Below are 25,207 nucleotides of genomic sequence, written 5' to 3'. Positions count from 1 at the left end.
AACAGGCTGGAAGTCCTAAAGGCTTTGAGGCCAAGAGAAACCACCAGCGTGGATCCCATCCCCGGATTCCCAACGCAAACAAGCACCATGCCCACTCAGTGACACCTTGCCAATCTCCCTTCTGCTGTGTCAGTCATGAATGCCACTGCTGGGGCTGAGTTTTGCCCGTTCTGCCTCAATTAATCCTTGTGGCTTTATATTAAAGAACAAAGCGTCTCCTCCTCTGATAACAATGCTTCCTCTTCCGAGTACAGAAAAAGCTTTCTAATAATCTAGATATAAACGTTACTTAGCCCAAAAGTATTTTCACACAGACCTCTCAGGAACTACAGCATTTCTCAACTTTAGCTCCCTCGAAACTAGGCAGTGAACTCGTCAAACAGATTAAACTGTCGAAATATAGATTATGAACTGTGAGGGAAGCGACTGTTCCTGCCACCTCCGGGCAGCCACAGAGGGAACAGTGCGGAGACCTGTCCTGTGGGCTTCCACCCCGCCCCTCCTTGCATCAGGTAGGCATTTGCGCCTCACCTTCCCCTGCCCTTGGTTTTTGTTGTTGTTAAACACGGCCTTAATTACACGGCTGGATTTGTCCTGCCTATCCCTGGGATTACCCAGCCGGTGCCTGCCGTTAGAGCCGCGCTGTTCCCCCCCACCTCAGCCCACTCCTATCTCCCCGGCGGGGGTCGAGAAGGAGGGCGGGAGCCGCCATCTTCTCAAGGCGGGCGCCGGGGGGCGAGTGCCTGGCTGCAGGTCTCCTCCGGGTGTGTGGAGACTGAAGGGGGTGGGGGGGCGTCATGCGGCCACGCCTCGGCCTGCCTCCGCCCTTGTGTGTGTGAGAGGGAGAAAGCGAGAGGGAGGGTGGGGTGTGGAGGCAGCTCCCGCCGCCGCCGCCTCCCCCCGGCCCGCCGATGGGCGTGTGCCCGGCCCCCGGTGCTGCGTGACCGCGCGGGGAGGAGGAGGAGGAGAAGTGTGGGTGCGGGGAATTTCCTTGTGTAGCAGCGGAGGAACAACACCGCTCTAGACGGCGGGGCTGCGAGGAGGGCGCTGCCGCCACCCGTTGCCGAGCGATGTGAGGGGGGAGCCCCCCCGGGCCCTCCCCTCCCCCCGGAGCCGCCTGCTTTCCCCCCCCCTCCCCTCTCCCCTCCCCTCACTCATCCCCGCCCCGCCATGCCGGACCAGATCTCCGTGTCGGAATTTGTGTCCGAGACCAATGAGGATTACAAGTCACCTACCGCCTCCAACTTCACCACCCGGATGGCCCAGTGCAGGAACACGGTGGCGGCCATCGAGGAGGTGAGCCCCGGGAGGGGAGGCGCGGCGGGGTGGGGAGCGGGCTGCGCAGCCCCCTCCGGCCTGGCTGCCCGCCGCGGCGGCAGCAGCAGCAGAGAACAAGGCGCTACCGGCGCTGTCTCCTGCCGCTCCCTCTCCCCGCCCGGCCCCGAGGAGCGCCCTCGGCTGCCGCTGAGAGGAAATGGGGCTCGCCCGGGTGGAGAGGGGAAGGAAAAGGAGAGGGGGGGAAGGGCTGAGGCGCTGCTGCCCCCTGGCCCGCGGGGCTCGCGCTCCGCCCGCCTCCCCGCTCTGAGCTCCCCCCTCAGCGCACGGCGGGGCAGGGGCTCCGGCCGCCCCCCACGGTCGCGTCTCTCAGCCTGGGAGCAGAGGAGCCCGAGCGCTCGTTTCTCTCTCCTCCTGGCGTCCGAGGAGCCCCGAGCCGGTCGCTTCCGCCTGTCTGCCTTCTTACCTGGAGGGAGTCTTGAACTCTCCAGCCTCCCCACTCTGCCTCTTGCTTCACAGCGACACTTGAGCCGCCTCGGCCCCGCCGCGCCTCCTTCCCGCGTCGCCAGCTGCCGTGTGGGGCTTGGGGCCTGGCAGCCCCGGCGGTCCGGGGGGTTGGAGTGTCCTTTCCCCCGTGTGTGTTCGTCTGCCTGCCTCCTGGCACAGGTGGGATTTAATCTTCTTTCCAGTCCCCGCATGTAGAAATTTAACCCCCCCCCTCCTCGGGCATATGCTTTAAGGTAGCCTTCCCTCAGGAACCGCTCCTCCAGGCTCATGAGGCGATGCCTGCCCTTCCCGGGGAGGCGAGAACACGCCGACCCCAAAGCGGCGCCGGTTCAGCCTCCCCTTGGTGCGCGGGAGCCTGAGCCCCCTCCTTTTTTGCCTCCTCTTGGACAGCCTGGGCTGCGGATACTTCGTGTGAGCCGCTTTTGTCTGGCAAAGAGACCCGTTTGTTTTTCTTTCTTTAAAGATACTTGAAACGTGCCGTTGAACCTGACGGTAAGAGCCCTCCGTACCGCGGAGGGTGGCTGCCAGCACTGGAGGGGGGGAGTGAGAGAGAGACTCTTTTCCCTCTTGTTTCAAATCAGAGGGAAACCTGGGACAGGTCTGAACACAGTGAGAGCACGTTCCACATCCCAGTCATACACGCACAATGAAATGAGAAGCGTCTGTGTAGCTTGATTCCCCTAGCAGCTTTTCTGAAGTAACTTGTGGGAGGGGGGGAAATCTTACTTGTGATGCAGATTAATTTGCTCCATCTACCTGTTACATCAGTTCTTACAGTGTACGTTTAGTTGATTTGTTTTGCAGTAAGCATATATTTTAAAAAGAGCCTCTTCAGCAAAGAGAATCTTGTCAGTAGTTGATGTCCCTTCTTACAAAAGAACTGCCACTAGCAATGGATTATTATCGTGTCTTAAGTGAACAAAACCCAGGTTAGGTGTTTAAACACCCTCTTCAAGATTTTCCTGTTTTGCCAGTTCCCAAAACCACTAAAGCAAGGAGCTGAATTCAAAATCTGCACAGAAGGAATTACTGTTTTGTTCCTGAGGTAATTTTCTTCCCTGCAAGCTTGCACTTAAATGCCTGGATTTAATTATAACTTATTAGCCTGATAGACTTAAGATCAACAATTCTGTATCAAAGACAACTTTTTCTTAAAGAATATTTATAATAGTGAATGATTTTAGTTGTAAGGTAGAGCTGCTTAATAATTGATTAACACAAAATCAAAGTTAGTGTAAGCGTTTGGGTCAAAAGCAGTTTTGCTATATTTAGAGATTTTTATTACAGGTCTCACAAAAATTGGTCTTTCTCTAACCCTCAATTTGCAAAGCTGTATGGTTGCAAAAATGTGATATCATTTCTCAGAAAAAACAGGCAAAAAAGTTTTTGTTTTTCATGTCTGATGATACAAAATTTATATATGATACCATGAAATTTTTAACATACGTATCTTAAGGTCTTTTAAAGATTTAACTCAGTAAGTTGCGTCTTGAAAACCTTTTTTTTTTTTCACATTAAGAGAATTATATTAATTTAAAAATTTGAATATGGTGGATTCCTAATCTGCTTGGCATTTGTTTTCGTGTCATCTCTGATAAGCTGCTGTTTGATTTTTAAAGAAACTCAATCAGTATGTTACATCTTTGTATCCCTGCATATTTCAGATATTAGACACTGTCTGCTAGCTTAGGTACAAAAATTATCTTTTATGATAATGGTGATAAAGAATGTGCCTAGTGTCTTACAGATCTAATTAAAGTTTGCAAGGCAGGAGATGAGAGATTGCACTGGCTATAGCTGCTTTTAATAGTATTGATCTATCTAGCACTTCTGGCAAAATATCAGCAGTTGCTGCCTGTTTGTGCTGCTGTCCTAAAGCATGTGTTGAAATGACTACTGAAGTTTTTTCTTTGTGATTTATTGAGAGCAACAAACAAATTTTCATGGTTTCAAAACTGTGAAATCTTTTTTCAGCCTTAGACTTCCTTAGTTTGGAAATACTCAGGTCCTTTAGCATGACGTGCCTGGTTTTTCAGGTTAAATGTGATGCTTTGATAAAAAGCTGTCTATAAATTGTGTAATAGAGAAGTCAGTGCTCAGCACCTTTTTTCTAAAAGCCTAGGCAAGAATTAGTTCATCAGCTTGTTATGAGCTAAGATTTAGTAAAGAATTTGTCTAAAAATGTACAGATAATAAAAAGAATTGTGTATTTCCAGTGTCACAAGTACTGTGAAGCATCAGTTTCTAGTGCACGCTGCTCTGTTGCTGTAGTCAGTACAGTTCTGAAAACTAGGAAGTCTGGCTATGTATGATTTAGGAAATGTTATTCAAGACTGTTAATAGGTAAGTTGAATCCGTGCTGACTGCTGGCTTTGTGTATGCATTGATTTTAACAAGTGACTGTAAGAGCTAGTTTATTAACGGAAGACAGTTAAGTTTTCATTTTCCAGGATATTGTATACATGTATTAAAACAACAAATTAACTGGTTAATGCTCATACTTTGAGGATGTCTCTTAACTGGTTTTCCCAGCAAATCTGGTTCTGGAATGGACTGTGCAACTGCCTGCATGAAGCCAGCTTGAGTCTCCCAAGCCTTGCACTCCCTTGGGAGCAGAGGCAGAGGGGGAGGCAGTGCAAAAGCACAGGAGGTGGGGGCTGGTGTGACTTACTAGCCTGAGCTCAGCTCTGTGCAAACACAGATAGCTGTTTTCAGATCCCAGTGGGAAGTCTTTTGCACTTATATTAACGCTGCTGGCTACCGGTTTTGTAATTCTGTCTTAGTTAATTAGCAGGTATCTAATTGTGTCTTAAAAGTTTAGTTAGTGAGGCCTTGCTTTCAGTGGTGGAGTGGAAAAGGCTTAAGTGAGGAAATCAATAAGATATTGGACAATTATAAGTGTATAATTTACCAATATGTCTCTGTGGGCAATGGTATTGCCTTAAATGAGTATTTTCTGAACTCTGATTAACTGACCTCTGTCAGTTGCAGAATATGATTGATTTTTAGTATCAGTTGAAAATACTTAGAGTTTTACTGTTTTATGTGATTGTATAGACCGATTACAGACCCAGGATCATGGCCTTGAGATCACCAGAAGCGCCTGCATTGCAGTTTGGGAACTGATGCCTATTCAAACACTTGGAGAAAGAGGATCTGATCCTTTGCTCTCAGTCGTGGAAAAGGGATTAGGAAAGGCATGCTCGTGGAACACAACGTGATTTCAAAGGAAAAGGAATCATATAATTTCTGCATTGTTCACAGATTAGGATGTTGCTTAGCAAAATGGTGGGAATCTTTAGCTTCTGCTAAAACAAAATTACAAGTGAGCAGTATACATCACAGGCCATTACAGGTTACTGTTTAATCTTTGCATGTATGATAGTGACTAAGATTTTAAGTTTTAATTGATAGAATGCAGGGCATAGTCACATGTGTGGGGGAGGGGTTGCTTGAAATCAGCAATCAAGTCTGACAAATGCAGTCTTTTTAGTTGACTGTTTCTATTAAAGGTCCCAGGATCTAAAAATGTGTGGTGACCATTCTTAAGCTATGAACGCTTAAAAATCTGATTTTAGTACTGCTATTACTTAGAACATACACTTCTCTATGTGCTATAAGTTAAAATAGTCCCTAAACTGTAACAGAGCCTGCAAAGTGGTCCTAATAGCTGTGATCATTAAAGATTTTTAGAAATTATTTTATAGAGTGATTTAATGACTAGAATCCAAGTGTCCCACTTTTTTTGAAGCATGGGTTAAGTTTTACAATAAAGGCTGGAACTGAAGCCCATAAAAATCCTACCCGTTTATTCTACCTGTTTATCATGGTCCAGTGCTTGTGGACCAAGAAGGAAGGGTGGGGGGCTGTTGTGCAGGCTGCTATGTAAATGGAGTAGCAGACAGTTCATGTGCTGAAGACATTTCCAAGTCAGAACTTGAGATGCGAAGTTTACCGCACCTGCTTAAAACTTCACTGCATGCACAGATTTCCCTATAGAGAGAGGAGAATGGAAACATTGGGAGAAGTTTAATAGGTTACTGGAACACCCTCTGCGGCATAGTAGCACTTGCTACTGGTATAAATGTGTTGTAAGAAGTAGACAGGATGAACGTGGTGGAAAGATTTAAAACATACAACCAAAAGAAATAGTATAGTGGTACCAAAGATGGTCTTAGTTCTCTGGATAGAAATAGATCTTAATTGTCTGGGGTCCATTTAAAAGCCGCTCTCCAAGAATTTCTGTAAAATCCGTGAAATTAACATTAAAACCATAACTTGTAATTTCAGTTCTCTACTTGCCTTTGTTCTATAGGTCCTATTCCATGATTATTGCAGCTCAATGATTCTGTTCTTTTATAATTTAAAAGGGGGGTGTGTGTGTTGTTTTTTGGTTGTGTTTTGTTTGGGTTTTTTTTTGTAATTTCCACTCCTAGGAATGCAGCATGTCATTTCAGTATCGAATCCTTTTCTTCCTCACCGTCACTTAGAATGCAAGTTTTTGTATCAGAAATGGTAACGACTTCTTGCCACCTAAGGCAATCCCACAGTTTTCAGCTGGCTTGGAGAGGTGTAAGGGATCGATTCTTATTGAATTTCATTCTCTCTTGTACATTAAAATTCTGTAATTCTCTCTGCTCCATTTTGGTTCTGCAGAGCTAACAGGTGAGAGGTGATAACAGCTTGGTAGGATGGGTGGGTGTGAGACTGGATACATGTATACACATGTGTGTTTTTAAAATTTATACTTTCCCCATCATGTATTTTTTGCTTGTTAGGTCTTTAGGACTGGAGTTCTGTCTTCCCATACTGCATGATTGTGACTTGCTTTTGAAAGCTATGTGATGAAGGTGTTTTTGTATACTTTGAGAAGCAGTAGGAAATGTCATATATTGTAGTGCGTTTTGGGAAATTGACTACTATTGTTTGTATATTTCCTTTTAATAAAATATATCTTTGTGCCCACTATAACCTGCTCTTTGGTAGAGCATATTTGCACACTTTTCTTACCTCATCACTAAATACAGTTCCATAAATACGTGTTGTTTAAAACTTTTCTTGTGTTCTGTAGCATTCGCTACATATCAAGGTGCCACGCTTAAATCACTGGTCAGCCCGGACCAGGGAAAGAGACATATAACACACGCAGTGTGAGCGCCAACTTCCGCCTTTTATTGCGCAGTTAATTCCTTTTATACTAACAAGGGGAGGTGGGGTTACAGGTACATCACAAGGCTGCGACTAACCCTCTAACTTTCCGTGACATCGCGAGATCTTCCGAACGCCGACCCCTACAGTGTTCCACTTCTGCTTCCTTCCTGGAATCGTGATTCTCTGTCGTCAGCATCCAAAGAGGTTTCTGAGAAATTCATTATGACACAAGTAGCATGGTGATTTCAAAAGGAGTGTGGGAATTTTTTTCTTTTTGAGAGTAATATAGAGGATGGAAGTTGCAGAAATACAGGAGGTAAACTGTAGGTCTTCAGCTGGAGCTTTGTGCATATTTTACAATACAGAATTTAAATCGTAAAACCTTTAAAGTACAGACACTGTGCAGTCGCTTAAAACAATTTCAGATCATATAAGTAGATTGCTGTGCACCTTACCTTGGTGCATCTGATGATGCATTTGCTTCCTATTACCAAATGCCCATTCCCTGTAGAAGGATCAATGGGAAATATGTAAATTTCTGAAGTATTTTACTAACTGTGGCTTTTGTCTTTTGATTTTTTCCTAGTGCTGCTGCATTTCTCAGAACCATGTTATCTGGATTTAGTCTACTTCATGCTGATGCTAAAAGAGAGTAGATGTGGAAAGTGGCTAATACTGCTCAGGTTTAACCCACCTTCACTTCCTCTTTTCATCTTCACGTTGTTCTCTGTGTACCATAATATACAGCAATGCTGGGTAAAGGTGAGGCCTTCATTCTGAAAGGCAAAGTCACAGGACAAAAGCTAATCCCTGCTCCAAAGCACTTACAGTCCACATGTCAAATGGACATTGCTGATGAATACATGTGGAGGAATCCAAGAAAACTTGGTGCACCTGACTAGTGTACTGTGTTTGTACCTGAACCACTGTGAAATTGTTTCTTTTTATTCATATGCATTAGAGTAGTGGTTCTCAAACATTTTAGTTCAACTCTTAAATCTTCTATTTTTTTATAATTTCCACCTTCCACGTGTGTGTATATAAGTATATGTATTATGTACAACCATTCCCTGTCTAAAATCCTGTTCCCCAGCTTCTGAGCCTCACTCTTAACCCACACTATCTGTCTGTCCTGTTTCCCCAGAAACAACCTTTGCACCTGAAGCTCCAGAAAAGTTGGGCTTAGCCCAATTTAGGTTAGCTCTTCCCTCTATCGTCTTGGGTATCAAGCTTCTCAATACTTTCTCGATGTTTTCAGTCTCCTAATCTCTCAATTTCTTGAAACTCCTTTGCTACAGAGGCTATTGGTGTTTTGCCCTACCTCATGGAACTCCCTAGCCTTGCCCCCTCTGCAGCAGCCTTGGCCCAGCCCTGTCCATGGTACTAGAGCCATGGCCGGGGCTTAGATGGGCTTCATGCTAAGCTGGACTGTCTCTCAAGGATGGGCTAGCAGCAAGAGTCTTCGCTTGCCCTCCATCCTCACTGGCTCTAAATAAATGTTATATTCTTCATGAAGTTGCTAGAGAGGGAAGAAGAGATGTTCTCTGAGTGAAATCTTTCTGCAGCTTCTCCAGCTGCAGGGATATCTTCCACCGTTGCTCCCCTTCCCAGTCTATGTTTAATGATGTGTAGAGCTCAGAAGAGTTTGTGGATGTTATAAAATGTAATTATTGGTAAGATAAGTACCAACTAAGCATTGGTAGGAAAACATGAAGGGGTGACTCTAAAAAAACAAATGGGTGTTTGTGGCTGGAGTTAGTCTGATCAGAGGGAGGGGGGGTCATGAGTGAACAGGAGATGATTGGTGTTGCCTACTGATAAGAATTAGAATCAAAGACCACTGTCTTACATTTAATGCAAAGGAGAGTGCTGTTACAAGTATGGAGAGGGATTCATTGCATAGAAGACAAACTGAAAGGTTTAGTATCATGAGTGGATGTGACTGAGGAAGACTATTTGTCAAAGCCAGAATGTTGAAATAATCAAAATTAAATTATGAGATCATGTGTAGAAACCTTAGCTTAGAGTGAAAGGCTATATTTTAGAGATACTATGCAGAAGGGGTGTACATGGTTGATGATAAACAGGTTTCAGTTTAAGAGAACCCATTGGTTATGGTCTGGTAAAGTGGGCTGTCTGCTAACACTGCAAGCATGGAGGAATAGTGCAAGAGGAATAAATAAGAGCTGTATTTCAGACACATTATGGTCAGGCATCTATGATGACAAGCCAAGATGCTGACTTTTACAGAAGGAAACAGACAGAAGCAGGAGAAGCTAATGTCAGAATCACTGATTTAAAGGCAGGAATCAAGTGGATGTTGTTGATCAGACTGGAAACAAGTGAAGTGTTTGTTGAATAGTTGGGGCTCAATTCATTGTGTACTAAAAGCAAAACAAAGAAAAGCAAAAACAAAGCAAAATGAGAAAAAATTGTATTTAGAGAAAAAGTCATTAAACTGAGAGCTGGTGAGGTCAGCAGAACTGAAGAGTTTATGTAATAAAGCATGAAGAATGTTCATGAAGTATCCCAAGAAAGGGGAAAATTATGGGAAAAACTACAGACTTGAAACACCCCAAGAAGAATGTCACAAATGAGCAGAGCCTGTCAAAAATGGGAAGAAAAAGCCAGGTAGTCAGAAGAAAGTTTTTCATTAAAGAGTATGTGTAAAGATAAAAGACAAATTTGCAAAAGTCAAGTTTCTTTAGGAACGACAGCAAGCAGTAAAGAAAACAAAAACACTCTTCAAGCATGTAGCATTGTGAGGAAAAAAAAGAAAGGATAATACACAGTTAGAATGTAGTAGTGTTAAAGATAATGTAGGTACTGCCAAATCTAAATGAGTGCTCTGCTGCAGTTTTTGAGCTCAAAGTATGGGAGAAGGTAGAATGGATAGTAAGAATAGAGATGCAAGTAACCAAAGCAACAAACAAAATCGTGAGCTGAAAGCACTCAGTTTGTTGGGGCTGGTTAACTTATTTTCCAGGGTTCGGAAAGAACTAGGATGATGACTAGCAAATACTGCTAACAAATCCTCTAAGGAATAAGATGATATGTGATTAAAGCACAGAGGGTTAAAAAAGCGGGGATGGAGAGAAAAGGAGAAGTATTTACAGCTAGTAAAAATGATTGCAATGGATGCAGAAATGCAGACCATGACTGTTAAATCAAGGAGGAGATATGTTCTTCTCAAAGATTGCAAGTATCCCTGGATGAGTGGCAGGCTAGCAAAGTAACCAGTTCCCATTCCTGCTTCCAGAAATGCTTGAAAAATACTGTAAACACGTATTTACAGCAACTGTCACTGCTGTGCAAGAAGATGGTACTTTCCCATTTGCTTTCATTTTTTAAGTTGTAGCATAGTCAGATGTGCAAGAACTTCACATCAGGAGAGTTTATGTGTTTACACTTGCATCAGTGCTGGCAATTTCTTATGGAAAAACAGAATTACTGACAATCATACTTGTAAAGCTGTAGAGGGTGATTACACCTGGGTTTCATGTAAAGTTAAAAATCTCTGCTTTGGTCCATTTTAATGGAGACAGATTCTGCCCCCTCCCCAAACCCAGCTAGAAAATGTATATCAAGTTATGGGACAAACAGAAGTTTGGTGCTCGTAACTATTGATTTTATTGCAAGCTGATGGTAGGATTGTTTCTCTTTTTTTTCCTGGCCTTTTCCCCATGCAGTCTCATGTTTGTTAGCACAAAGCTCCAGCTCTTCTGTATGCAAAATGCTTACTGTATGCAGTTGTTCTTTTATTTGGACTAAATCCAGACTTCTTTCATGAAGTTTACATCGGTGTAGGGATTAAATGGAGGAGTAAATTTGGCTAGGAAACAACAAAAAATGGGAACACAGGAAAAAGTAAGACTTGGAAAGTAATAGACGGCTGACGTGTCTTAAGAGGTAATATGAGGATCAGTCAAAAGTGAAGAGCAAGAAAATGGAATCTGCATTAAAGACAAACTGGGAGTTGAGAGAGTCATGCAGAGGCAGAAGTACTATGATAGCATATGAGGAGTGGAGGGTCAGGAATTGGCAAGTAGGCAGAAGCATTAAGGAGGGGATAAGGAAATGCATCAAAAGTCTAAGGAAGTTCAGAGGAATCAGAATTGACAGGAACTGCAAAGGAAGGGGGAGTGCGGCAGTGTTTATGCAGGAAGTAGGATGAAAACGCCAGGCGGATAATGTGCAGGGAGGGCTAATGTGAAAAGGATCAGTACAGTAAGGAGGCAGGCAGGCATATAGGGAAGGGATAGTGATGGAGGAAAGTGGATAATGGTAGTGTCATAGCTACATCCTACCCTATACTTTAGGAGAGTGGAAGAAGAGTTCTGCATGTTATATATCCAGAAAATGGGACATAGTACTAAGTATTATGCAGACTTTATTAGCTGTTATATATATCTCAATTTTATTTGGAAAGAGAGAATAATTTACCTTATGGGGGAGAATTTATTGATGGAAGAGCTGAGATACAGCACTGTAACTGAATAGCTTTTTTTCTTGTGAGCAATGCTGCTTTGCAGGAAATAAGCTTGGGTAGTGTGATTCAGTAGTTCTCATCTAGAGTAGTAGGCTTTGTTTTCAAGTGAGTAGGTGTTGGACAGAATTTGAAGAATTTGCTTCTTTGTATGTGGGAACTCTGTTTCACAGAAATATTTACTATGGAAGTGACATTGTGCAATGAAGTGTGTTTCTTTGGAGTATGTTCTTTAAGAGGTGGCTGTAAAAGTTAACATGAAAGAACCTGCAGTATAAATTCTACCATCTGACTTGTTAAACCAAGAAGAAATAGAGAATTGAGAGGGAAGGCTGAAACTCTGCTCCTCATTGTCTTGGAGCAGTATGCTATATAGAACCATCTGCTGTTTGTGGACCCCTCAGCTATCCCTGATTAAAGATCAGATTATCAATGTAGTTCTAGTCTGAAATCTATAATTCTGTCTAGGCATTATGCTAAGTATGTGTGTAGATACATCAAAAGAGCTGAAGTGATTAGAGCCGAACAAATTACTTTTATGTTCCTGAAAGCTTTGTTCTACATTTAGAAGGCATATAGGAAGGGAAAAAAGGAGTGGAGTGATGTGAACATTCATACAGATTATTTTCTCATGTTTTATGGTTTCTGTTCTTTGTTAGTGAAAGATTTCTTTCCTAGGATATGCAATTTCGTGGAAACTTAGACTGTATTCTAGGGAAGTCAACTTAGAAATAAATGCATTTACTAATCATTTTAAGCCACTTCAATCAAACAGGATTACTGTTTGGCTATAGCAATAGGATTGGAAATTTCCTTAGCACATGCAGAAACAGAGCCCCTGCTCTGTTGTCACATGCAAAACATGCAGTATAGAGTCTTGCAAGGCACATGTTTTTAATCATTTGTTTGTTCTCCAGACCTGTAGGTGTATGTTACACAACAACAGGAAAAATAACCAGCAGAGTCCTCCTACACTTTGAGCTCCATGTAGACTAGATGCTAGCGGCGCTGAAGAGAGTAGCATTGAAGAAGCAATGAAGTAGTAAATCTTTTGTAAGCTGCTTTTTGTTTGATTTCATTCATTCTTTTGCTTAGTTCATTCTCTTCTGTTGCTTAACTGCTCTGGTTGTGGATGACAAGCTTTTCACGTAAGTATCTTCAGTCAGTCTTTCTGTGCTAGGGATGGAGTAGTAGGGTTTGCCACTGCCTTCCCTGTCCCCCAAGCCATATGGATGTGGTGGTCGTGCAAGGACGTGTGGTGCTTGGTTACATATAGATTCAGGCATTTGTCTCTTCAGTTTCAGTCAGTTGATTCAGTAGCTCTTTCCTATTTCTTTTAAGAACACAACAAAAGTGCTCATAGGCCTGGACCTGCTTCTCTGTTCTAAACTGCTTCAATTTTAAATACAGAAGTTGTTCAGTGTTTTGTCTTAGGCAGCAGCTGTGTACAAATTTACCTTCCTAATCCTCAGTGGTATAGGGAAGTACTGTTTACTCCATTTTGTAGGTATCTTCTATGTGCATGAACTCCCTAATTACTTTGGCAAAGGTCACCCTGGAGGGAAGGCTTTTAGTTTTACATCAAATATGATGTAAATGCGTATTTTATATCTACTGTTTTGTACACTAATAATTGTGTGACTTAAGATTCACTTACACTTCTAGGAAGCTGACCTTCATGACAGAGTGCCTGAACTGTTAATTTCAGTTATACTTTAAGCTGTTGAAATTCCAGCAGAATTTAAGATCATTGTTTTCAAGACTCTAATAGTGTCTTGAGATTTCTCTAGTCGGACACCTAAAATGAATGACAATATATGACAGTTTGGATGCATTCATTCATTTAAAAATTCCCAAATGGAAATTAATAGAATATTATGTTTATGCATTTATACAAGAACTCAAGCTCTTTACCAATAGCTACAGCATGACAAAGCATCAACAAAATGAAATTAGTGCGATTTCTTTTTTCCATTTAACCACAAGAGGAAGATACTGATTTTATCAAATGTTTGATGGCCTTAAGTGGGTTAATCTTATATTTGCATTAGCTGCTGTTAATTATGCTGTCATGCAGTTACTTTAATGGGGAAAAAAGTTTTAATGCTGAGAGACCATGCAGAGATTTTTTTGAACGTGGTATTCTGAATTATAGAGAGGTTGGAGTGAAAATCACAGGCTGAAGTCTGGAAGCTGCTATAGAATACAAATAATTTTACAGTGTTTCAAGAGAAAATGAGTTTTATCATTTGACAGTGAGCTTTCATGTAAGAACTGGTGAATGAAACAGAAAGGTTAACTATACAAAATGTATTAAATTGTAAAAGGAAATAACTCTCCACTGAAGAAAACTAAGCTGTAGTAATGAATATGCCACCAGTGTTATAGATTGATGCCTTTCATAAACTTCTACTCTAATAATAGAGAGGTGATGTCTGATGTATTGCTTTACCTCTGCTTATCCTAATTTTGACAGCTGGTTCAGTGTTTCCCTAGGAATACTTGGTACATTTGAGGTGATTTGTCTTTGTCTCTTCTGGAGTCCCCTCTAGTTACCTGCCATTCTTTGTTGTGGGAGTATGGTGTCCTAAAAGTTCCAGGTGTATCATGAACTAGATAAAAGTTTGTGTGCCTTTTGTTCCCTTTCAGAATGGCCCCCCTCATATATATCTCTGCCAAAGATGTTTGTAATACAGATTTTATTATTTATTTCTGTTAAGAAGTTCTCAGAGGCCTGTTAAGATTGAGGTTTGATTGTGCTACGTTGCTGTAGACTCTCTTCTTTTCTTGGTTAATTTCTGGTCCCTAGAATTATTGGATAAATAAAGAAGATAAATGAAGAAAAAGTCAAAGGAGTGCTGGATGGGGAGGGATAGGTCAGTTTATGGCATCCATTTGATATGTGCACATACCACAAAGCTTTTCATTTTTAGGGTGAAGTAAGTGCATCATATATAGTGAAAACTTACTATTTAGTTTTTCTTCATTTTGTAGAGATTGCAACTGGGATATCTGCCCATTTCAAGTACAGGGTTTCAAGACTACTAAATCCAAATTAGACTATTGATACAGGAACTTTTGAGCATCTGGAAAGTGTTTTGCTTGTTGAGTACTCCCATAAATAACAAAATTCTCTAGTTAAAAAGCTTGTCATATGCAGAATAAAAGGGCATTATGTTCTGCAAAGATTAATTCTCGTTGGCTCTGATGGTGTATAAAAGGACTTAATACTAGGGAAAAGAGTACTGAATTGAGAAATCTGCAAAAGGAAAATCCCATCAGGCTAGCTCATCGTAAATGCTGTTGAGTGGTGCAGGGTGAGGATCAGCCTCTTCCAACAGCTGGGCTCCAAACCATGAAGGGCTTTGATGAATGCTGACAGCAGACAGAAATGCAAAAACGTGAAGCTAGAGAAAGGTTTCTTGCAGGCTGAGGACCAGAGAATTTTGACACAGGTAAAGGGGTGGTAAAGTTTACTTGGCTGTTCAAGACAGTCCTCACTGGAACTTTATCTTGTTATCTATGTTACTTTGTTTTACATAGTGATATATCTTAGCATGTTGAAGCATGTAATACTAAATACATAGATATGGATATCAGGAATTGGCTAGTGCAACTGAAAAATTAAACAACAATTAAATAATAAATAAGGGAGTTTTATTTAAATACCTTTTGTTTAAAAATGAGCCACCATAACGAGGAAGTGCATCAAGTCTATCATGTTGTTCATGAGATCTGTATGTGAAGTCCAGTCATCTTGTCTTTGAAAGCAGATAGCTGCAATGTTGGTGGTGAAATTATGAAAAGAGAAGGAGAATGTATTGCTCAGTATAAAAGTTGGTTAATGCAGGAGGTGGATGTGTTCTGGAGAAATAGTTAACATAAGTGGCCTCTGTTCTTTTCTCTTAGGCAAGAGGTTTTATTATACAAAAATGCTTGGTGTCCCGTCCCATCCCGTCCCATCCCCCCCCTCCCCGCTTACGTATCTCTTGCATTTCGAACTTAATGTAGCGAGGGAAGTGTGTGGAAATGTAGGGTTCGGCGTTCGGAAGATCTCGCGGTGTCACGGAAAGTTAGAGGGTTAGTCGCAGCCTTGTGATATACCTGTAATCCCGCCTCCCCTTGTTAGTATAAAAGGAATTAACTGCGCAATAAAAGGTGGAAGTTGGCGCTCACACTGTGTGTGTTATCTGTCTCTTTCCCTGGTCTGGGGTTGATCAGTGATCTAATTGTGGCACCTTGATATGCAGCAAATGCTACATGGAAATTGAATGATTAATACACAAATACAGCATCTTTTTTGTTCAGTGTGCAACAGTACCATGTAGTGACATGTATTAATGATGTAAGATTTTGTAGGTTCTGAACCTCTTGATTTAGGGTTTCTCTTTGTTGATAGAAATGGTTTGTTAAAGAATTCTGAGTTTTAGGCATCACTTCTTTGTTTTAATAAAAAATGAAGTCATTATGAAAAGTTATCATGCTCAGTTGTGGGTTTTGTAGACAACATTGAGGAGTGTCAAATTTTCCCATCTTTTACCTTTGCAACAGAATTACCTTTTATTAATTTCCCAAAGCAGCTGTATTACCTCTTTCCACTATGCATACCCTTAGCTGTATGCACGACAGTTTAGAGCCAAAATGTTTACTACGTTTTTCTGCCAGATAGACCAGTGCTTGTTCAAACAGATTGCCTTGGCATTGGGCCCACAAGAATGACAAACCCAGATGCTGGAGAAATAATGCTTTTGAGGAAAGGGACTTTGCAGAGACAATTCTGCCATAAACCCTATCCTTTTTATCTCATGTCTGTCTCTGTACCTTCACAGTCTCTTTAAGTAGACAAGTCTTATGCCTAAGAGCATGTCATAGCTACTATATAATATAATGTTCTGGAACATTTCTTCACATGCGCACTCCAAATAAAGTAATTACCAAAGCTAAAGTTTTAAAAACTATTATTCTTCTAGAATATGTTCAGAGGCTGGAATGCCTTGCCCCAAACTATGCCTGTGAAGGTTTTTTCTATCCTTTGTATCAGTCCCTCCCTGAATGTTCCAGGTGATCAGTGGAAGGAAACTGGAGAGGATTTAGAAAAGAAACTAATACATGGAGAGAGGAAATGATGTAACAGTAGGAGAATGGAAAGAGGGTTTTGGAGGGGAATAACATAATGTAGGAAGCTTTTTACCACCTTCTGTAACAGAAAGGTGGATTGAGGCCAACAGTATAGACGGTTCATTTCTAATAGAAAAATAACAAACTGAGATAGAATGTCTGTGGATATCTCTGATCTTTTGAGTCGCAGAGGGTTAATTACAGCAAGTATTAGATTGCCTGTAAAGATACACTAGAAAAGCCAAATGATTGTGCTTGCTGGGTAAGACTTCAAAACTTGATACTGCTACTTTTTAAACAAGACCAGTCCAGTAAGGCACAAGAGCTGGTTCGTGCTCTGCTGTCTCTACAGTAGTTATTTGATCACTTATCTTTTCCTTACTAACTGACCAAGGTTCTTTGTGCATCCTTTTATTTTTGGGAAGGACATTCCTATTTGTGTTCAGCATCTGCAGCAGCTTCTCGCATTATTACTTACTCTGAAATACTGGAATGGGTGAAGTATGGAAGGATTTATGGCTGTTGAGTAGCCTGACATGTTAATGCAAATTGCTAAAATTGAGAGTGAGATTAGATTTTTGTTTTAAAGATATAATGGTTAAGATAATTGTTTATATTGGATCTAAAGTCAGTATGTTGATATTTTATTTGTATCTTTGTCAGTTAGATGTGCAGTATGGGGGAGAACACATAGTTTCCTGTCTCCAAGATTATTTTTCAAATTACTTGACAATTTATTTCCCAAAATTCTGTAACTGCTTTAGCAGTACTTCCAAGCATTTTTGTTGTTGTTGTTCCAATGGACTCTTTATTTTTAAAAAAAAAGAAAAAAAAGGTTACCATACACTTTTCACAAATTCAGATCCAATTCTATGAATACTTTCAGCAAAAACCCCATCTAAATAACCCAAAATGTGAAACAGTTAATTTTAGCATTTCTAAAATGAAGCTGCTGCAGATAAGAAGAAAGGAATGTATTAGAGACTTTCAACTGTTTTAAATAAAAAAATAGAGCAAAGATGATGGCTGACTCCTTCCCCTTCCTCCCTCATTACTTCCCGCAGTAGGCTGTCACACTCATACGGAGCTGCAAGAAGTCAAGTTTAGGTTTTTTTTCTTTCCCTTGTCTGGAGTTAGAAAGCTTGGGCTTCTTGTTTCTCTTGAGAATAGCCTGTTGGGCTATGTAGTGTTTCTGGTTGAGAATGTCTCAGTCTTTTCTTTTTAAACTGATTGCTGGAAACTGGGAGATGGATGTGTATGTGCTTTTCTTTGCTTGCTGCCCTAAACATCTGCTGTTGGCCACTACTGATAGAGGATATCAGGTTAAATGGAGTGTTGATCTGACCCAGAATGGCTATTTTTCTGTTCCTCTCCAGATAAGTAATTATTTTCTGGGCTGCAAAGAAATAAGGCACTGGTGTAAGGACACTTACATGAGATAAAGACACAGACTTCTGCTGTAAGTTTGACAGAAAATATGTTTAATGAACATCTTACCACTTGAGTTTGGGGACTCTATTTATGCTGCTACTGCCCTGTTTTTCCCCATACCCTTTGTTTCTGTAAAAGGTGCCAAAATCATCTTTGGGATGTTCAATTACTCAGTTTCTGCCTTCCTGCTTTTTTTCCCTCCCCCAATTAAATATGATAAAAATAGAACAGTTTGTTTTCCCCCCACTCCACTGAAAAGAGCAAATAACACATTCATTTTTTATACCAACCTGAAATGTATTAAATGTATTTATTAATTTGAGCCAATACCCCTTCCAGAAGAAGGAAGCCTATATATTGCACAAATCCATTTAGACTATATAGATTTTTGGATTGATGCTAGTTTTGAGTTGGGGTTTTTTTTGGGGGGAAGCAGCAATTAAATGCTTGAATGTTGTATTTCCCAGTGGGGTTAAATCTTTCTAGGCAATGTGAAACAGACTTGGAACAGCTTTGTTGTTATTATTTTAAAGTGTCAGGGCAGGTTGTGGCATATGAAGTAGGATGTAGAATAACATTTCAGGAAGTTTCAGTAACCTCGGACTGATTTCGTCCTGGTAAAATGGGTCTGGTTCTAATTAGTTGGCACATTTTATTGTTCAGAGTAGAAAGCTTTGAAGCAGTTAAAATGGAAATTGGCCGTTGGCAAGTGAAACTGGACATTGTTCCTCTGTAAGGAAAAAAGCTTTACTACTGATCACTGGTAGTTGAGTCCTCCTTTCTCTAGTGTTCATCTTAAAAGCTGTGTTTTCTTCTGTTTATTTTGTTATGCTTGTTGCTTTCCCTGTTACACTTATTGCAGGCGTGTTTGTTGCTAAATTCTCCTGAGGCATATAGAACTTTAAAATACGTTGTGTAATGATTTGAATTGTTGTTTCTACACTCTATATGGGCCTCAGAAATACATTTACTTCATTATTGGAATTTTTAAATTTTCAGCCTGTGGCACCCCAAATACCTAATGCTTGTATTACTGAATACTTTGTGAAAAATACATTAGCAGTATGTCCAAAGCATATCTGTGATGGCTAACAAAATGTTAGCCTCAGCTTGCTAGAAAAAAAACAACATGAATTACAATTTTTTAAAAATTTGCATATTGCAGGTAATTTTAGGGTTGGGGTTTTTGTGGGGTATATGATCATGTGTGGTAACTGCGCAGTGATAAACTAGTTGAAGCTACAGCAAGAAAAATGAAAAATTACAGCTTTTTCAAGCATGGCAAATGAACTTAGACATCTTTTGTAATTGTTTTCACTGTGTGGCCTTAGGTTGTAAGGTAAAACAGTTTTCAAACTGAATCATGTTTCTATCCCATTTTAAGAGAGATTAGCTATTGCATTTTGAAGAAGAGTACTGATGTGAGCACCGGGTTTGATAATAAATTTCCCAATATTCATGTATTTTAATCCAATATTGCCATTTATTTAGAAGCCTTGAAATTCACATCAGGATAACAAGATCAATACCAGGCCGATCATAACATATTGTTTTAGACTTGTCAAAAAAGTGATCTCTGTGATCTCTGGATATGCTACAGCAACACCACATAGATTCTGATATAAAAAGTAATTCACCTTAAAAATGATTTCAGAAGATTAACATTAGAAGTCACATAAAAATAAATGAACAGAAGACATAAATACTGCATTCAGAAAAATATTGCACTGAGAAGGGCACAGTCAGGAAGGTCACTTTTGAGTTTGTTTCAGTTCACACTGCATAGAACCACTTCTACAATAAAGTAGCTTCTTTTCTAATGTACTGTATAGAATGTGGTGTTTTTTTCCCTAAATCAAAGGTCAATTTACTGTTTTTAACAAGAGGGAAGTCTGAGTGCTCATCAGTAGAGTGGGACTATGAAAATTATTTATATGGCCTCTTTGACTACATTGCACTGAAATAAACAGATGCCAAAATAAACAGTCTTGCAATAGAGTTTTCTGAGTCAAAACTAGCAGCATTACATGAGAGTACAAAACAATTCCACTATCTGAATTACATAGTCACTTGTTTTCTGGTTCAGAGGTTTACTGGGCATTTTAAGTGGGTAAAAAGAAATGCTAGAATATGCAATGTCAGAAGCCATTTTAAATTTCACTGCTTCTAAAACTGTATTAAAGTGCACAAAGCAGTTGAATTAGGGGAGGGTAGCATATTGGTGTGGTGTGTGTATATTTATGAAATAAGTACAGGATCAAAAATTCAGAGTGTAATAAAGCTACAGCTGTATTTAAACTGATTTCTAAGTGCTAAGATTTGGACAAAGAAAAGGATGAGAAAATATGAAGAATGGTACTAAAGAGCTAACACTTTCAAATGTTATGCTGAAATGACTCCTTTGAAACACTAGTTGTGAATAGGTGCCAATGTCTTTCATTTAAACAAAGGCAAAGTCCCCCTCCCCATTTTTTGGTCTACAAACAAGACTAAAATACAGCATTAAAGATACAAAGTTTTTCAGTATTTTGTCCGTTAATCTGTAGGCATACGTAGCCACTCTTAAATGCAGCATTGTCAAAAGATTTTGCAAAGGAATGGAGGACTAGAAGAAACCTCCTACAGGAGGAAGTCTTAATTTCTTACCACGATAGGAAACAACATAATAATCTTTCATAAATTTATTCAGGTCCCTCTTGAAATGGCTAGGTATCTGTTACCCTTTATCCTCTGTTTGGAAAGCTTTCCAGAATAGGATTTGTTTTTCCCAATTTCTAGTCACAGTTTGTTCAGGTACACCTTTTACTCAGCTGTTCTTATACTAACATTATTTTTTAGCTTAAATATTTCTTTTTCTTCTTTGTTACCACCAGTAAGGAATTTAGGTAGGACCCTTTCCATTCAGGAGAGAGGAGGCTACCTACAGCCTATCTGTGAGGGTAACTGAACAAGCACAAGGTATAGGCAATCAGTGCCATATTATCCAAACAAAATCCTTTTGATCATTAGTTCCCTAGATGATAGCCCAAACACCTTGAGTGACTAGGGATCATTTCGGGAAGGCAGCCTGTTCTTCCTACATTTCGTGCTTTTCAATTTTTTTAAATTATTTATTTATTTAAGCATGTTGTGATTTTTTTGTTTGTTTATTTAATGAGTACATTCCAATTCCCTTTAGCTATCTGCTTGACCTAGCCGATTTTAAGTTTACTACAGCTTATTCCCAGTAATGTAATTATAAAACCAGAGCAGTTCAAGAAAGACTTTTTGTTCCATTCCATGCTTCACCTACTAGCAGATGAAAGCAACACCTACGTTGCCTCCCATTTTGTCTGTGTAATTTCTCCATAAGTGTTTATCAGAGTCAAAAATCCAGTGGTTGAGAGAGACATGTAAGCTGTCAAGACCAAAATTTTGGACCTTTTTTTGCATTTTAAGGAGTATGTAGTATTCAGTGAGGTGGGGTTTGGGATTTTGTTTGTTTTGATTGTTTCCTTGTCTTTGGGGGAAGATGATCTCCTGTATCTTCATGGTTTTGTTTTTCATGGCTATACCACTTTGGCACCCTGCAGTGATACTGCAAACATCTTGTAAACCAGATCCCTTTATTCTCCTTAGTTTTTTCTGACTGATCTCCCAGTTCGTATATGTATTTTTACCTTGGATACACAACTTTGCAGACTTTACTGTTGAATTTCTTCCCATTCTCATTAATCACATAAATGAATTGAATCGACAGTAAAACGCTCATATTTTAAAGAGTGAAACATAGTTTATTTTTGTGAGTTTGTTCATTTTGCTAATTACAATATACTTTTAGGTTTTATATGCAAATGAAATTGCATGGAGTACTGACTGTTACAAATTACTTCAATTTCTCACTTTTTTTGGTTGGTTTTTTTTTTTTTGACTGGGAGAGGGAAGAAATAACCAGTTGAGTCTATGTTGCTTTGATACAAAGGTAGGATAGTTTGCTACTGGGATTTTTCTCTGTTTTTTATGGCTCTTGGAGTGGATCATCTACCTCAACAGAAGCTGAGCTAAGTTCTCAGCTAGCAAAGTCAGTGTTAGTCAAGGTGGTGTTTAGCCTGCTCCAGTCTTATTGGTTCCCTGGATGTTTCAGCATTGTTATACAGACTCGGTGTCTGTTATCACCATAAAAATGTGGTAGCAGTTCCCAGACAGACACACAGCCTGTTCTATTGTGGTGACTGAATATGTGAAGAAATGTCGAGACTAATGTAATGCTAAGGGTTAAAAAAGATGTAGCTGGTAAAGATAACAGCATAGTAAAAGTGCTTGCCACACTCATGCAGCTACTGAATTCTTGTTCAGAAATGTCCCTGGAGGATTCTTCAGCAGGAGCACCTGGATATGTTGGTCCTCCTACTCATTCCTGTTTTTCCTGTTGTCTTTTCTGTTGGGTTGTATCAAGGGACTACCTGTTAGCCAGGGTTGGAAAGTTGACCCAACTGAAAAATAACTTTTTTTTTTTCCCCTTTGCATCATTTTAAACATGGATCACTTCTCTTCTGCAATTTATGACACATCCCTGCAAGCACTTGCAACTGGCACAGCTGAAAAGGCAGGCAGGGGAAGAAGGGAGGACCCTAGGAAGCCTGACCTGGCAGTCCTGTACATTTTCACCACACTAGGGCTTTAGGTTTTGCTCATTCTGGAGACCTCAGTACTGTCTGTGGGGCTTTTTTTTCCTGTCATCCTTGTTTTGATTTTTTTACGTGGACTGGCTAGCTGAGATAGCTAGATGCTAGAATTGTCATCACTGGTATGTTAGGGACATAAGCTATCATTCCTCTTGGACCCTGGCTATGCTGTGCCTTACAGGTTTACTCTTCTGCAGCCTAATCCCAGTGAAAGCGGGACTTGGTTGAGAGAAGTTGCAAACCAAAATGATGACTTTGGTTGAGGAAGAGGACTTGAAGTTTTTCCCTTACCCAGAGTCTGTGTTTCCTGAGTGAGGCAGTCATGGGCCAGAAGATTTTATGAATCCATAGGTCTATCTGGATCCCTGACCACAGTAGTACAAGTGGTTCGTAATTGATGCAATGCATGTATCTTTCCAACACTTCCCTTTTTTAAGAAGTACTGTCTTCTTTTTTTTCTTCTCTCCCTCCCCCAAACTAAGGTGCGGAGGTCAAATAATATATCAACTGCACATGCAAATCTGAGACTTAGCTGGGAACTGAATCTGTAACTTTTCAGTCTCTGGCCATCAGGCTGCTCTTTGGACTGTTATTTATATTACTTGTAGTTGGAGACATACTTTTTGCTTTGTCTCCAAGAGGGTAGTTGCCTTTGATGCAGTCATCGATGAAATTTTCATTCCTCTGTAGTCAGCTGATCAGTTGGTGCTTTTCTGAGATTATTTTTAGAAATCACCGAATACACAATGAGGGAGTTTAGTTCGTGTACTCCCATCCAGACAGATGACTAATCTAACCTTTGAGATCGCACTGTTTACATGTTTGTTATAGTGGATGCAATTCAGATTGCTGAAGAGGGTGAATAGAGCTGTGTGTGACTTTTATGGGCTTTCTTAGGGCTTTTTTTCCCCTTCCTCTGTTCTTCAGAATTCCAGGTGAAAAGACCTCTGCATTTCTCCTGCTAATGTTTCAGATGTGAACTATAAAGATGCTGGAGGTAAAACTTCCAATGGATATATCTGTACCATGACACTATAACGTTAATGTTAAGGCAACATCTAAAACTGTTGGTTTCCATGGAATGCAGAGATTTTGCCCAGCTATTTGTGGTCTGAATGGATTCAGTTTAAGAATACTCCTGTAAATGTGAGGGATAATATTTCTTTTTGCATTCAGTTTGTTAAAATAATTGGATAGGGTCCTAGGGACTGACTTTTCCATGTCATTTCTCTTACACAAATTATTAACAATAAAACAACAGTAGGTCAGATATGTAGCTGCTGTGATTCACTGAAATATTTTGAATGAAAACTGGAATGAATTTGGTGGGTTTTGTTTGTTTTTTAACTATCTATCATGTTAAACAGCTCTTGGCGTAGCACAATTTGTATGTTTGGTATTGTTCTTCAGTGGGGTCTAAAGACATCACCATCTCTGGAACTCATACTTAAATTTTCTTGCAGTTTCACAAAGGTTGGTGTTTAGTTTTGGGGTTTTTTTTTTTAGTAACTTGTGTAACCGTAATTCTGCATCTCTGTTCTGGAACAATTGTACATTTTTGGGTCTGCCCATATTTCACTTCAGTAAGCAAAACAATTGCCTGCTTTCACTTCTTTCTTTGAAAAAGCTTTGCCTAGTGATAAAATGTGTGAAAGATATTTGAGACATATGCAATTTATTTTTTTTCAGCACAGCAGTGAGAAAGTTCATATGGTTGGGAGTGCAATTCATTAACTAAATTATTCAGGAAAACTGAAATTAAATTCCATTTTTAATATTCTGCCTGGGGAAGTGATATTGCTTGTTTCTTCAGCAGTGTCAGAACATACAATAGGTTGAAACTGTTTTAAGCTTCTTTAATATTTTAACATAGGAAGAAAATATTGTGTAAATAGTTTCATTTCAGATGCTGCTGTGTATACGTGATGCTGGTCATCAGCAAAAGAGGTAGGATGTATTTCTGTGGACAAGGGGACAGAATAGGTTGTATGGATGGTGATGGGAGCAACTGGCAAGTAATCTATTAATTACAGAAATAAAATTAACTAACATAATAGTGTTATAATTAGAGAAGGTTTCCAGGGCACAGGTTTACCAGGGGACAATCCAATAGTTTACATTTAATTTTTCTCTTTTGTTCTAGGCTCTGGATGTTGACCGAACTGTTCTCTATAAAATGAAGAAATCTGTCAAAGCCATAAACATATCTGGTCTGGGTAAGTACATAATAATTCCTGGTAGTTTATATTGGTGAAATTGGAGGATTTAAACAGTCAGTCATCTTACTGAATCAGAAAGAGTTATATGGGTAACTCTGAGAAGAGAAAAATTTACATTTTAAATAGCAGTCTTGAACTAGCTGCTTGATGATGAGCTTAGTAAGCATGAAATTTTTCGAGGTAGCTGAAGCTATCTAGCTGGCATACTGCTACCAACTGGGGAAGCTGTGCTCTCCTCTTTCTACCAGGTCTGGGCTACCTGCTCCTTCTGCCACCCCTGGTGCTTGGCAGATCCCTTGATGAGATTTTTAGCTCATAAAGCTGCATAGGCAGTGAAATCAACTGGGATTAGATGA

General features: G+C 40.1%; 1 protein-coding gene and 1 long non-coding RNA gene across 4 annotated transcripts in view; one reads left to right on the top strand and one right to left on the bottom strand.

The window, feature by feature from the left end:
- The window catches only part of LOC142040859 (uncharacterized), a 58,170-nt gene extending 56,742 nt beyond the window's left edge, over positions 1 to 1,428 (bottom strand). The window contains exon 1 of the long non-coding RNA XR_012653312.1: positions 1,236 to 1,428. This is a non-coding gene — a long non-coding RNA (uncharacterized LOC142040859). The remainder of the gene's footprint in view (positions 1 to 1,235) is intronic.
- ASAP2 (ArfGAP with SH3 domain, ankyrin repeat and PH domain 2) overlaps positions 1,013 to 25,207 on the top strand; it is a 93,755-nt gene continuing 69,560 nt past the window's right edge. Inside the window, exons 1-2 of one of the 3 annotated variants that reach the window (XM_075049165.1) lie at positions 1,013 to 1,296; positions 24,776 to 24,848. In XM_075049165.1, the coding sequence (XP_074905266.1) occupies positions 1,171 to 1,296; positions 24,776 to 24,848 (199 nt within the window). In that variant the 5' untranslated portion in view covers positions 1,013 to 1,170. The remainder of the gene's footprint in view (positions 1,297 to 24,775; positions 24,849 to 25,207) is intronic. The other 2 variants (XM_075049162.1, XM_075049163.1) reach the window with 2 other exon arrangements.

This window comes from Buteo buteo, chromosome 17, assembly GCF_964188355.1.
Source record: "Buteo buteo chromosome 17, bButBut1.hap1.1, whole genome shotgun sequence".
In the NCBI taxonomy this organism is placed as follows: domain Eukaryota; kingdom Metazoa; phylum Chordata; class Aves; order Accipitriformes; family Accipitridae; genus Buteo; species Buteo buteo.
Note: the sequence above shows the minus strand (reverse complement) of the source record. Positions and strands in the feature narration are given on the sequence as shown.